Raw genomic sequence first — 14,192 nt, 5'->3', positions numbered from 1 at the left:
TTTCTCCAGGTGTCATGATGCCATTCTCAGTGGTACAGGTATCATCCTAGCAATAAGTTAGGCTGGCATCTTAAGACAGTCCATTCAACTTTTCAGGCCATGATATTGATATTTAGCACTTCACAAATTTCTACACTCTCCTACTTACTAATGACCCCCTTTTCAGTATTACACTCCATGGAAGGGTAAAGGAAATTTCTCACATGTCTAAATCATAATGGATCAGCAAGCAGGCTCCCACGTGCTGTCTACATTATCCTGTTGACTCTGCTTTTCTCCAGGGTTTCACACTGCTCTCTATTAGCCCTTGCCAGTTGTCTGAGAAATACATGCCACTGGTACCCAAACAAGGATGTGTGGGTGGATCAGCTCCACTGGGAAAATAAGTCCAACTGTACAACCCTCTGAATGTGGATCCCGTAGCATCATCATAGAGAAATGCAGCACTGTTTAACTTAGGACTCTGGAGAGGGCTGATTCAACTGCCTTTCCCTCCACACCTTGCTGCCTTCAGAAGGTGTTTCTCCAGCAAGAGGGGGTTTTGAGAGAGCTTGTGAGTAACTTTAATAACAGATATGTCTCCTGAATCTCAAAGTTCATTTTTCAACTTAAAATGTTTAGTTGCTTACTTTATGTCAAACGATGGGTGTCTGAATTACTGAAGCCCAGTAAAAGAGTCCTTTGTGAAGTCTACAAAGGAAACAGACTTTAGCTATCTTCTCTGTGATTTTGGGAGATTCTGTGGTGGCTCAGATGGTAAAGTGTCTCCCTGCAATGCTGGAGACCCAGGTTCAATCCCTGGGTTGGGAAGATCCCCTGGAAAAGGAAATAGCAACTCACTCCAGTACTCTTGCCTGGAAAATTCCACGGATGGAGAAACCTGGTGGGCTAGAGTCCATAGGGGTCACAAAGAGTTGGACGTGACTTCACTTTCATTCTTTTTTCTTTATGATTTTACCTGAGACTGCTAGCCCACTGGGCCTTTTCCTCCTAAAACATATTTTATTAAAACTGTAATCACAGGGCTATAGATAATCAGGTAAAACTCAGTGGTTCATATCCACATCCTGCAAATTTCCCATCTAAATTGGAGGATTCAATCTTAAGCCAAAAACTGGATTTGGTGGCGATGATAATGGACTTGTAGCTCTTTCTACCAGTCTAGTTTAAATTGTATGTGGATTCTTCTATTACAGCTGAAGAAGATACAATACTAGCTTAGAAATCACTTTGCATTTCTTGGCTTTCTCTGGCTTTCAGGAAGATATAAGTCTCAAGAATGAACTGGATGAAAATACAATTCAGATGTTTTTGCCCATCATTAAGCCCTGGTGGCTCAGATGGTAAAGAATCTGCCCACAATGCAGGAGACACAGGTTCAATTGCTGGGTCGGGAAGATCCCCTGGAGGAGGAAATGGCAACCCACTCCAGTATTCTTGCCTGGAGAATTCCATGGACAGAGGAACCTGGCAGTCTACAGTCCATGGGATCATAAAGAGTCGGACACAACTGAGAGACTAACACTTTCAAGCAGAACAGATTATAAATATGAATATACATGTTGTCTCAATAGTAATCTAAAAACATTTTCAGACACTTAAACTGAAGGTTTTTGTCTTTTTGTTTGTTTCTAATGAAGAACTACAGAATTTCATTCTTTCCTGTTTCAACTGAAAATCTAAATCAATTTTCTGGCAAACACTGGGATGGTGAGTGCCCTGAAATCACCTGTTTTATGAGATACTCAAAAAGCAGTAGCTGTTCAATGTAAACCTGGGTCTAAATACCAATTGGATCCTGGAAGGAACATCAGATAGAATCTAATCCTAAACCAGCTGCATTCTGGAGATTCCCTGCAGGCCCTTTAAAGGACTTTCAGGGTGGTTCCAGTGGGAGCCAGGAAGTGGTTTGACTGAGAGCTGACTGTGTGAAATTGTGGGCACTAGGGGATTTCTACACCTGATGTATTTCTCAGGGATCCTCAAGACCAAGCCAGTGTTATCTCAACACCTCTTCCAGGCTAATATCTCCAAATGCCTGGAGGTTCTATTCATGGCATACACCATAGATTTGTTATCCTTAGCACATTCTAAGTTGACCGCTATTCACGCTCTAGCCTTGATCTGCCAGACAGGTCCATAATCCTTTACCTGAAACCCACAGGGCTATATTTGTTTAACAATTCTTTTTTTTTTTTTTACTTTAGAATAAAATATACTATAAATGGTACACATCACACATTGTTTATATTTAATATGCAATATGTATCATTTTGGGCTTCCCAGGCTTCAGGGGTAAAGAATTCGCCTGCCAATGCAGGAGACACAGGAGACTCAGGTTTGATGCCTGGGTTGGGAAGATCCCCTGGAGAAGGAAATGGCAACTTGCTCCGTATTCTTGCCTGCAAAATTCCATGGACTGTAGCCTGGCAGGCTACAGTCCATGGGTCGGTCTCAGAGTCAGACACAACTGAGCAACTGAGCACACACACCTTTACTATTTAAGACTCTCAGAAAAGGCTGGGTAGCAATCAATAATCAAATATGTGAATAGTTCTGTAGAAATATTTGACAATTCATTCTAAGTAGGATTAATAAAGACTACATAAAACCTCACATCACTTTGACTACCCAACAAATTTACTTAAAACATATGGTCTTTGTGTGTGGAGGGGAGTGTGTGACGTTTAAGAACTTTTGGAAATTGGAACTGGGGGAAAGAAAAATATGGACCTGAATTTCTCTCATCCAGGTTGTAATGTACCAGGATTTGCCCCTTTCATGTAGTCTGGGCCATTGCCACAGAGGCCACAACGTCTCTTGAATGAGCGAACAAGAGGCTGAGCTTCAAATGATTTTTTTTTTTCCTTTAAAAATTCGATCATGTCACTTCTTTGTGTAAAAAGGTCCAGGGGTTTCCTCTTCCCATTAATAACAGAGTCCAAACTTAGTCTGGTAATTCAGAACCTTCACATTTAGTCCATGCTCATATTTGTGTGGCGTCTTCTTAATTCCCCACTTTATAGTTTATGCTCAGAACTTTAAACTTATTTTCCCTCAAACACATAAAACCCTTTCACATGTATGTGTTTCTGCATGAGCTTATTCTGTCTCCTAAAAATGGTGTTGCTCCCTCTCTGCCTAGTGAACTACTCATTCTTCAAAACCCAGTTCAAAGCAATATCCTCTGTGTGGTTTTCTGTGAAGCTCTGTCACTCCTGCTTTTGTACTCTTATCATAAGCTCTTTGTGTTTTCGGGCCAGAAAGATGCCCACTGTATTATGTACTTTCTTGCTCACTTTCTACAGACAACCTGAAGCTCAGTCCTGACAATTCTACTTTTATGATATTTTTACATCCCTTTCCTTGTTTTATTTTACTTTATTAATTCAGACCTTCATAACTTAACCCTGGAAATAGCTCCGAGTTGATTTCCCAAAACCCCTGTCCTTTCTTCACTCCAAATGGTTATTTACATTACTGCTAGACTAGTAATTTCCCTGTCCTATTCCAAAAGGATATTTTGGCACCAGATTTCTTTATGGTTCTATATATTTTGCAGGTAAGAGTGATATGAAGGTAAACTACAGTTTTATTTAAAAACACTTAGAAACAAGCTATTCTTTCTTTTGGAAATAACATTATGATTCTCAAAGTTGGTTGTAAAAAGAATGCTGAATCTATGCAGTGTATAGTTTTGGGTAAATCTGAGAAATAGTACAATGAAAAGAATGAAAGATAAAAAACAATTTAAGGGTAAAAGTCGAATGGTACAATTATAAAATGGATAGCATTTTACCACACATAAATTAAAGAAAAATCCTATTAGGATTATGTAGATAATAATCTGTCCTTGAATCAATAGTTCAGTGAATGTCTTGGTTAAAAAGGGGAAAGCTATAGGGTCACAATATTTTGTTACTCCTATTATAGTTAGTAATGCAGAACCTTACTGAAGTTAGGGAAACTGTATTAATGGCCCATTTCTAGTTAGAGGAACCAATTAATGTGGACAGGAGATGATGAGGGATGATCTAGTAGTATAAAAGAGAGTATGGTGACCATTATCCTTCTCTCAAAACAGGGCATTAGATTAGTTGTTTGATATCATGCTTACTAAACATTGGCATTTCCTTTTAAAGTGAGCTAGAAAACCACAGTATACAAATTTGTTTCTAATCAAAAGTAAGTGTAAGTAAAAGTAAGTAGGTATATACATATACCTTTTTTTTTTTTTTTTTTTGCTGCACTGTGCAACATGTGGGGTCTTAGTTCTCTCACCAGGGATCAAACCTGTGCACCTTTTAGGAAGTGTGGAGTCTTAACCACTGGCTCACCAGAAAGTCCCTATATTTTTATTTTATGTATGTGTGTATGTAGGTATAAATAGATATTGTAAGAACTTATAACTTGCAACTAACATTAGTGTCTCTGTGCACTATTTCTGGATTTGTATCAATGCTTGTTATGTTAAAGCCCTCTTTACAGTTAACCAAGATTTTCAACTTTTCTGAGATTTTGTATCAGCTGTCACAGCAAATGTAGAGAGCTGACAAAAATGGCAGGCAAGGACCTAAAATTCTAGTGGGAAAAGGAGACCATAAACAAATTAGTAAGCACCAGGGTAATTTTAGGCTGTGGTAAGCACTCTGAAGACTATGTGATGGGCTATGAGGGTTGATGGGTCCTCTTTAAAATAAGATGGCCAGGGCAGGCTGCTGCAAAAGTGACATTTGAAAGAGCTTGAAATTTAAGGAGCTGGCTCTTTGAAGAGTCATAGGAAGGCAGAACCCAGCTGAAGAAATATGAGTGTAAATGTCCTGCAGTAGGGAATAACTTGGCAAATTCTTGAGACAGAAAGAAGTCAGTATGACTGGAGAGAGTGAGCACATAAAGAGGAGATCAGGGCCAGATCACAGAAGGCCTTGCCAGTCTAATAAGTTTTGATCCATTCTTAGTTCAAAGGGATGACGTTAGGAGGCTTTAGGCAGGGAGGGGTATGATTTACTTTATGTTTTTAAAAGATCGAATTGATGTGATGAAGAATTATAAAGGGGCAAGACTGGAAGCAGGAAGACAGATCAAGAAGGTACTAAAGTGGTCCTCTCTGATGTCTCAGACGGTAAAGAATCCATCTGCAATGTGGAATACTTAGGTTAAATCCCTGGGTTGGGAAGATCCGCTGGAGAAGGGAATGGCTACCCACTCTAGTGTTCTTGCCTAGAGAATTCCATGGACAGAGGAGTCCATGGCATCACAAACAGTCAGACATGACTGAGCGACTAACACTTTCACTCACTTTCAAGGTGGTCCAGAGGGGGATGATGGTGGTGTAGCCATGAGTAGAGTATAAATGAATAGAAGGTATAAAATCAAAATATGAAAATTAATTCATATCCAGTGAATATTAATACAGTTGGTCTTGGAAAAAGTCACACAAACATAATCTCAAATTTTGCTTTTTATATCTAACTTTACATTAGATGTCAGCAATAAATAAATTGTGTAATCCAAGGAGCACATAAAAATAACCACTTAAACCCAATAAAATACTAGGGCATACTTGACAGCTTTTAATTCAAGATTTCAGACATTTTCTTACCTCAGGGAGACCCTCAATAAAAGAGTGGATGTTTGCTGCGTTTGCTACTTCTCTTATCTCATTCATTGACACAACACGGCTGTTATCACCATAGGCAATGTTCTCAGCAATGCTACAGTTGAAGAGCACAGGTTCTTGAGACACGGTTGCTATCTGGGAACGGAGCCACTGTACGTTTAGTTCCTTTGCATCCACACCATCAAATAGCTGCCGAAAGCAGAATGGAGAATGGTATGTGAAGATCCAACAACTGTGTCGTGTTACAGTTCACTGTATTCATACATATACAAATCATAACAAGAAGGTTAGGAATTCAAGCTGTTTCATATCATAAATGTTACTCAAGAAGGGCTCATAAATCGTATGTTGTATAAAAGCAGACAGCATGTATTAATAACTAACTGAAGTACCAACTCTTAAACTTACTTGACATTTCTGGGAATGGCCATATATTCTAGAGACCTGCCCAAAGTTTAGAATGAAGTCTGGTGTTCTGTACTAAAGTCAGATGAAAAATGACCAACGTCCACTGTAAAGGACCCTGCTTTATGAAAGCCTAGTGATGTAACAAAATTCAACTGACATCTGATGAGCATAAGAATACCTACTATATGATGAGGCCTCTTCAGGCACTGGGGAAAGAGTAATAAATAAGACAAAGGTCTTACCCTCCTGTAGCTTATATTGTAGTGGAGAGAGACAGGTAATAAGCACACCAACAAACACAACGTCAGAAAAAGAAAGTGTCATGAAACAAGATAATGGGATAGAAAGTGACTAAGAATGTGCTGAGGATTTGGGAAGGGGATGGGTGAAGGCATTATATTCTATCTAAGAAGTCCTGTCTAAGGAAGTAGCATTTTTAGACAGATATGAATGATGAGAAGATGTTGGTAAAGAAGTTATAGTAAGAACATTTTGATCAGGGGAATAGCAAGAACAATGTGTGTTCAAAGAACATTGTGTATTTAAAGAACATAGAGAAGTCAGTGAGACTGATACACAGTGTATAATGAGGTAGGAGCTATAGGAGAGGACTTTGGAGGGAGAGGCAGGGGCTAGATCACAAAGGACCTTGATTTGATAGTATGGACGCTGGTTTATTCTAACTGCGATAGAAAATCATTGGAGAGTTTAAAAGAAGGCATGTGCTATGCTATATACAAACAGCTGAGTGTTAACTAATTTTGGTACTCATTGTTAACTCATTGTTTTCTTTGAAGGCAGCCATTTTGGACTGTTACGTTTTCCAAATAATCTTTGAGACTGTGATGAGCAAAAGACTGTAAATTGCAGCAGAATGATGACTGACATGACAATCTTTGACTTTTATGGGCTTCTTGTTTTTTGCGGCGGTAGGGGAAGGCAGAACAGGAAGTTGTCTTTGTGTGTTTGTAATGTGGTGGCGTTTGAAGGGACAGAATAGTTGAAAATCTGAATATAAGTTAGAGTAAGGAAAGTGCCAGGTAAGAAAAACCGTCCTTGGAATTCAAAGGAGGGAGAAGCTGCATTTCTTTTTTGAGGTCAGGATGCAGAACTTAATGGAGCTGATTGAAAAGAGCACTAATCATGCATATGGTTTTGAGAATTGTGGTGTGGAGATGGCCAGAGTGAATACCAGGAAGCCTGAACTTAAGCCCGAGGGAATGTTTCACAACAGCCCCACTAACATCCAGATAAGTTGTATTTGCATTCAGTCTTACCACTTGTCCTTTCACTGGGTCATAAAATCTCTGCAGAAGTTGGACAGAAGTGCTTTTCCCACAGCCACTGCTTCCAACAAATGCTACTGTCTTCCCTTTCTCAATACTGAGGGATAAACTGCGAAGGATTAGGACATCTGGGCGACTTGGATAAAAGAAAGAGACTTCTCGGAACTCTATATTCCCTTCACACATGTCCTGTGAAAGAAAGTTGGCAGTGTTTAGAAGGATGACTTAGAAAGTGTGTAACAAATTACGGCACGCTGGCTGAGTGCTTTCTGAAAACTGTGTATGTTTCCACAACCATTTTAATTTTAAACATCATGTTCCTCTCTGTCGAGTTGCTGACTGCACACTGTGTTGTTCAGTCACTAAGTCGTGTCCAGATCTTTGCGACTCCATGGACTGCAGCATGCCAGGCCTCCCTGTCCTTCACTATATCCTTGAGTTTGCCCAAACTTATGTCCATTGAGTCGGTGATGCCATCCAACCATTTCATCCTCTGTTGCCCCCTTCTTCTCTTGCCCTCAAACTTTTCCAGCATCAGGGTATTTTCCAGTGAGTTGACCCTTCACATCAGGTGGCCAGGGTTTCAGCTTCAGCATCAGTACTTTCTGTCATTTTGGTTGAGATTTTTACGTCTGTAGTTTTTGTGGTCTTAACTCTCAGACTTCCTAAAAACACTAGTTTCCTTTGGCTTCAGTACCCAGTCACAGTCTGATCTGCAGAAGAGCTGTTTGACCACCTGCTCTAAATAAATACATCTTTTAAAAAAATTAGTGTGCACTTTATAGGTATTATTGCTTAACTCAGAATAGCTGGAGCCCTCATAAACTATATGTATAAATGTTGTTTTTATAAATTGGACCATGATTTACAGTTTATATATATCTCTATTTTAAATTCAGATTTATCTGTGTTAATTGATCTTTTGGCAGTGACATTTGGCTATAAATTTATTTTTCTCTTTATGCTTCAGTCTCTTTAGTGGTTGATAATTTGTAAACCAGTATTTATGTATATCATAAGTATGATGTTTATAAAAGATTTTCCAGAACAATCACTAAACGACGATTAACTTTCTCTTTATATATTTGGTTCATAAGATTTTAGGTTCTTTTGAATTCCATGTTTGCCCTCAATCAAATGCATTTTAACTGGTGAAGTTTAATAATCATGCTCAGCATATTCTGAGCCCAGTATATAGGTAGGAGGCAGGGGTAGGTGGAGGGGAGGAGTATCAAAAAATATTTGACAATGAAATTATTCTGTTGTTAAAGGAAAGAAATGTTAACTTGTGGTTAAGTATTTTAGAATTAGAAAAAAAAATCCTGAAACGATATGTGCCAAAATATTAAGTTTAACAGCAGCTTATTTTTAGCTTTTTCAGTGCTTTCTGCTTTGCCCATTACAGCACATGAATATTATTTGCAAAAAAATTTTTTTTTAAAAAACCTTAGAGAATGCATTTATTTCTGTATGCTCTGATGCCTTTTGGAAAGGTATAGAGAGATATTTTAGACTTCCAGACTTTAATACATTTAAAATTTTACTATTTTAAACATTTTGTAATGGAAAAATTTCAAACACCTTTAAAAGTAGAGAGAGTAACATGTAATGGACTGCTTGCACATATGCCTATCTCCCAACCTCAGTAATTATCGTCTGTCAATTTTGTTTTATCAGACTTTACTTTTTTAAAGCATAGAGAGTGGGAATCCCTGGTGGTCAGTAGTAAAGAATCCACCTGCCAATGCAGAAGACAGACTTGATCCCTGATCTGGGAAGGTCCCATATGCCACAGAACACCTGAGCCTGTGTGCCACAACCACTGAGCCCATGCTCTGGAGCCGGGAACTGTGACTGCTGAAGCCTGCCCAACCTGGAGCCTCTGCCCTTCAATAAGAGAAGCCACCACAAGGAGAACCTGCGTACCACAACGCGAGAGAGGCCCCTGCCCGCCACAGCTGGAGAAAAGGCAGCACAGCCACAAAGACCCAGCACAGCCAAAAATAAGCCAATAAAAATTAAAACAAAACATAAAGCATAGGGAGTGGTAGAAGTATGTGTATATTAAATAAAGATTAAATAACTTAATTTTATAATCTTTATAAGAAACATTTCCACATTCTATCCCTTTGATACAGTTCTATGGGGATGTTTATCAGTGAGATGCTCAATCCCTCTATTGTAACATTTAGAAAGAAATGACTAGTAATATTACTAAATATCTAAATCCTAAGATTTAAAAATTTTCCTACATTACGTTTCAAAAGACAAGTATGAAATTTTATTGTGACACTCATGTATCTTAAAGCATTCTATTTTGAGAATGTCATGATCTTTTTATTTCTAACAACTAGATTTCTTTTAATAATTATGAAGTTCTAGTGATAATGTACTATTTTAAGCTATCATACATATAAATCTACTGTTAAAATGCTAGAGGGAAATACATTTAAATGAAAATTTTCTTTCAAGTGTATACCTAATAGTTATTCTTTTAAATTTAAAATGTCTAGGAAAACTGAATATATATTTAATGTATATATCTTTTAGAGTTTGTGACTAAATGTGTGCATATGTTTTAATATTAATAATTTAATATAGTTCCCATTTCCTCTCTTCTGTTTACACATATATTTTCCATGAAAAATGATGTCTGAAGTAGCAGGATACTATTTACTTTGCATATGTTATCAGAGAAAAAAATGAATAAATCTTAATGCAAGGCTTTATCCAATATTAAAACTTTTGCAGTCTAAATAAAATCAAATGTATAAATCAATCCTGTGTTCAAGAACATTCTCATGGCATCAGGCAAATAAACCAGAAGCACATATTTTTTAATATAAAATCTGTACATTTTAGTAGGAGAGGTGAAAATTTGATTGAGACAACATCCCCTTTCTCCTTTTGTAACCATAACAGTTATTTATACAAGCTTTTAATTCTTTACAGCACTCATTTGTAGTTATCAAATAATGCCTTCATTTAAGTCTAATTAGAGAGCATGCATATGAATAATTAATAATAAGTGGACAGTTAAAATCATAGTTGTGCTTACTGTTTTTTTCCCTTCTTGACTGTAGCTGTCTATAGTTGGTTTCTTTTCCAACAGAGCAAACAGATGTGCAGCCCCAGATTTGGCTCTCGAATATTCAGGTGCCAAAACAAGTGTTTCTCCAATGGCCATAGCTCCATATGCAATTGCAGTAAAAACTCTATCAAAAGATAAAGCATTTGAATCTCAGTTAGGTCTATTTTCAAATAAGAGCTTTAAAAGGGAAGGAAACATCAGGCACTGGAATATAATCTTTTGACCCAGATAGAGCCATTAATGCTCAAGGCCCAACAATGATATAGCTCTTTTGTAATTTTCTACCACATATTGATTATCCCTTTCCTACACAACAAAATAACTTTGGAGCTCAGGTAATCTTAAAAATTTCTCTTCCAATTAGAAAGACAGATCAAAGGCTCTAACTAGTGAATATAAAACATCTTAGCTTCCTTGATATAAGGATCATTTGCTTGGAGATTTGACAGAGAATTCAACTAACAATGGGAAGAATGGACTCTCCAGTAGTGAGGTCTGAATTTACATAGTAGATATGAATGGGGTTTTTTTTCCCCTTTTTTTGCATATAATGTAGTTAGAACAGATAACTGATGCCAGATGATTGGTTATCTGCCTGAAGTGCTATAAGATTTAAAGAGAGCAAAGCTTGGAGATTGTGCTTTGTTCAGATCCTAAAAACAATATATGAGTAAAATACAGCTAGCCAGACTGGAAGAAGTGCTATGATCTTTGGTCTGCTACAGATTATGATCTCAGTTTTAAAACATATTAATTCTAAAATGGTAAGTATGCAGATGATAGCACACAGGATAATAGTCACAGAAATGTGGCATATCATGTGGCCATGGTCAAATATTTTTCCTCTCATTTTTCCTTTTAGTCATTAAAACACATTATTGGAATGAAAAATACTGCATCTCAGAGGCAGAGCTAAAGGTGTAATTCAGCTAACAGTTATATAAGTTTCACTGGCATATTTAAACATTAGGGAGTAAAAGAACACATAGAACCCGGTTGCTTGTTTGCCGTGCAGGATCATTGCAAGGTAACACAAACACACTGGTCTCATGAATTTCTCCAGAGATGGGACCTATCAAGGGGTGGATTTTGATGCAATCTCTTCAGCAACATAGACTTCAGATCTTGAACCTTGTTTTCTTTATAAAGGTCAAACACCATACAAAATATATAAACAACTGGTTTACTGGGATGTGTGATGGTAAAATCTTGTAGTCACTAGCTCTGTGATGTCAAGGCATTTTTAGTACTAATATTTACCGAAATTCAGAGCTCAAAATGCCATTCAAAATACTTAATACTCAGCTATAAATATCAGAAGTGAGTACTGAATTTAGGTAACACATCAGAGTAGACTTCTCAGAACAACTAAGAACATACCTTAGTATCTGAAATGTGCCAGAATATCTTACTGTCCTAAAATCTGCATAATTAAAAGTCAATTTAATTATTTGGCATAAGTGTACCAAGGCTAATGTCTTTGTTAGGTCTCCCGTAAAATGAAATTTACTGAGAAGGGGAGAAGGGAAAACAAAGATGCAAAATAGATCAAGAAGAAAAGTTTTAGTAAGAAGGAGAGCACCAGCTGAAAGCTCTGCTGCTGTCTTTATTGTGTTTATGTTGAGGGGAGGCTAAATGGGACAGGGATTGATGTTGATAAGGATTAGATTGAGGAAACTAACTTTGTGGTGATGGGACTGTCTAGGGGTTTCAGTTCAGTTCAGTTCGATCGCTCAGTCATGTCTGACTCTTTGCAGCCTCACGGACTGCAGCATGCCAGGCCTCCCTGTCCATCACCAACTCCAGGAGTTTACTCAAACTCATGTCCATTGAGTTGGTGATGCCATCTAACCATCTCATCCTCTGTGGTCCCCTTCTCCTCCTGCCTTCAATCTTTCCCAGTATCAGGGTCTTTTCCAGTGAGTCAGTTCTTTGCATCAGGTGGCCAAAATACTGAAGTTTCAGCTTCAGCATCAGTCCTTCTAATGACTATCCAGGGCTGATTTCCTTTAGGATGGACTGAATGGATTTCCCTGCAGTCCAAGGGACTCTCAAGAGTCTTCTCCAACACCACAGTTCAAAAGCATCAATTCTTCGATGCTCAGCTTTCTTTATGGTACAACTCTCACATCCATACATGACCACTGGAAAAACCATAGCTTTGACTAGACGGACCTTTGTTGGCAAAGTAATGTCTCTGCTCTTTAATATGCTGTCTCAGTTGATCATAACTTTTCTTTCAAGGAGCAAGCGTTGTTTAATTTCATGACTGCAGTCACCGTCTGCAGTGATTTTGGAGCCCCAAAAAATAAAGTCTAGGGGTTTAGTCAGGGACATTATTCTCCCTTATACTTTTCTCCCAGTGGGTGCTGTATAAAGAGCTTCAGAATCTGTCCTAACCTCATCTGTATAAAGAGCTACAGAGAATGAACTAAAGTGCACTCACGTCCACTTAAGTATTTATTGCACAATAACCAGTGCTGTAACTCCATGAGAGTGTTAAATCTCTTCAAATTGGTCCCAGCTCCTGAAGGCCTCTGAGCCAAGAGCTTACTCCAGGAAATGTTCAGGCCAACTTCCCATGCCAATATTGGTCATGGGAGTTTGCCCATTTAGGATATATAAAGAGGAGTAATTTGCTATGATGACAAATGTTTTAAAGTCACCAATAGCACACTCTTCATGCCTTAATAAGATTACAAGAAACATTGCATAGTTCAGACATGATTTGCATGTAGAAAAAATTCTTGAGCCACAAATACGTAATGTAAGAATTCAAAAACCTAAAATTTAACTTCCATAACTTTCTTAAATTTAAGTTGTCCATGGAAGAAGAAATCTTATCTACAGCTTATCCTTACATGGATTTACCCTGAATTTATACTGCTTTACTGATTTTATAGCAAAAATCTCTGGGTTGGCTAGAGTTGAGGAAAGAGAATATTGAGCACGAAAAGATCGGGAGAGGGTTTTCACGTGCTGAGCTTCTTTCCTAGTTATATGGATTCTTCATGGGTGCATGGGGTCATTGTCACTGCAGCCTCGCTGCAATGATCCTTTCAAGCCTTTCCAAGCAATGGAGAAATCTCCTCGCCCATCATTGCTGCTGAAATAGAATTCAAATTTTTAAAAGATCTTTTGGCTAGGAACAACAATAAAAAAGCATAGAAATGAACAATCCTGATTTTAACACAATTGCTCCAAATAGAAATATCTAGCATAGTAACTAGTCCATGTCTGTATGTCTCCCTTTAACCCTGCTCCCATATCTAGTTTGTATACCTTTGGTGACTTACTTCAAGAGGAAGTATACTAGGGGGTTCTGAGACTGACTCTGAAGCCAGACCACTGGGACTACATCCAAACTCCATCCTTTATGTACTAGCTCTGTGACCCTCTGCACGTTCTTTGTGCTTCTGCTTCTGCATGACAATCGAAGATAACAAGACTATCTGCATCTTACAGGATTGTTGTGAGAATTCAATATGTTCATAATGTAAAGTGTTTAGTATAGTGCTCAGTGAATGTTTAAGTTGTTGTTATTCCTCTCACAGAACTGAAAGTTAATGGGACACTTCCGTGTGGAAAATAAACTCACACATTTCTGTGGATACAGGTTAGCGCAGCAGGTCAAACCACAGCTTCTGAAGTCCCTACCCAGTAAGTTTCTGTTTTTGAATTGGAAGATAAAGTATCTTTCCTCACACAGGTGGCCATTACAATTATTCCTGTACTCATACTCTTTCTCCCTGCATCCAGGTAACAATACAAAGATCCTTTTCTTTTT

The 14,192-nt window shown here is 38.0% G+C and overlaps 1 protein-coding gene across 1 annotated transcript in view; it reads right to left on the bottom strand.

The window, feature by feature from the left end:
- Positions 1 to 14,192, bottom strand: part of ABCB5 (ATP binding cassette subfamily B member 5) — a 115,178-nt gene that overhangs the window by 2,639 nt on the left and 98,347 nt on the right. The window contains exons 23-25 of the mRNA XM_043462300.1: positions 10,373 to 10,529; positions 7,306 to 7,503; positions 5,603 to 5,809 (exon numbers count right to left, since the gene is read on the bottom strand). Coding sequence (XP_043318235.1) covers positions 5,603 to 5,809; positions 7,306 to 7,503; positions 10,373 to 10,529 — 562 coding nt within the window. The remainder of the gene's footprint in view (positions 1 to 5,602; positions 5,810 to 7,305; positions 7,504 to 10,372; positions 10,530 to 14,192) is intronic.

Source organism: Cervus canadensis, chromosome 3 (assembly GCF_019320065.1).
Source record: "Cervus canadensis isolate Bull #8, Minnesota chromosome 3, ASM1932006v1, whole genome shotgun sequence".
NCBI classification, from domain to species: domain Eukaryota; kingdom Metazoa; phylum Chordata; class Mammalia; order Artiodactyla; family Cervidae; genus Cervus; species Cervus canadensis.
Note: the sequence above shows the minus strand (reverse complement) of the source record. Positions and strands in the feature narration are given on the sequence as shown.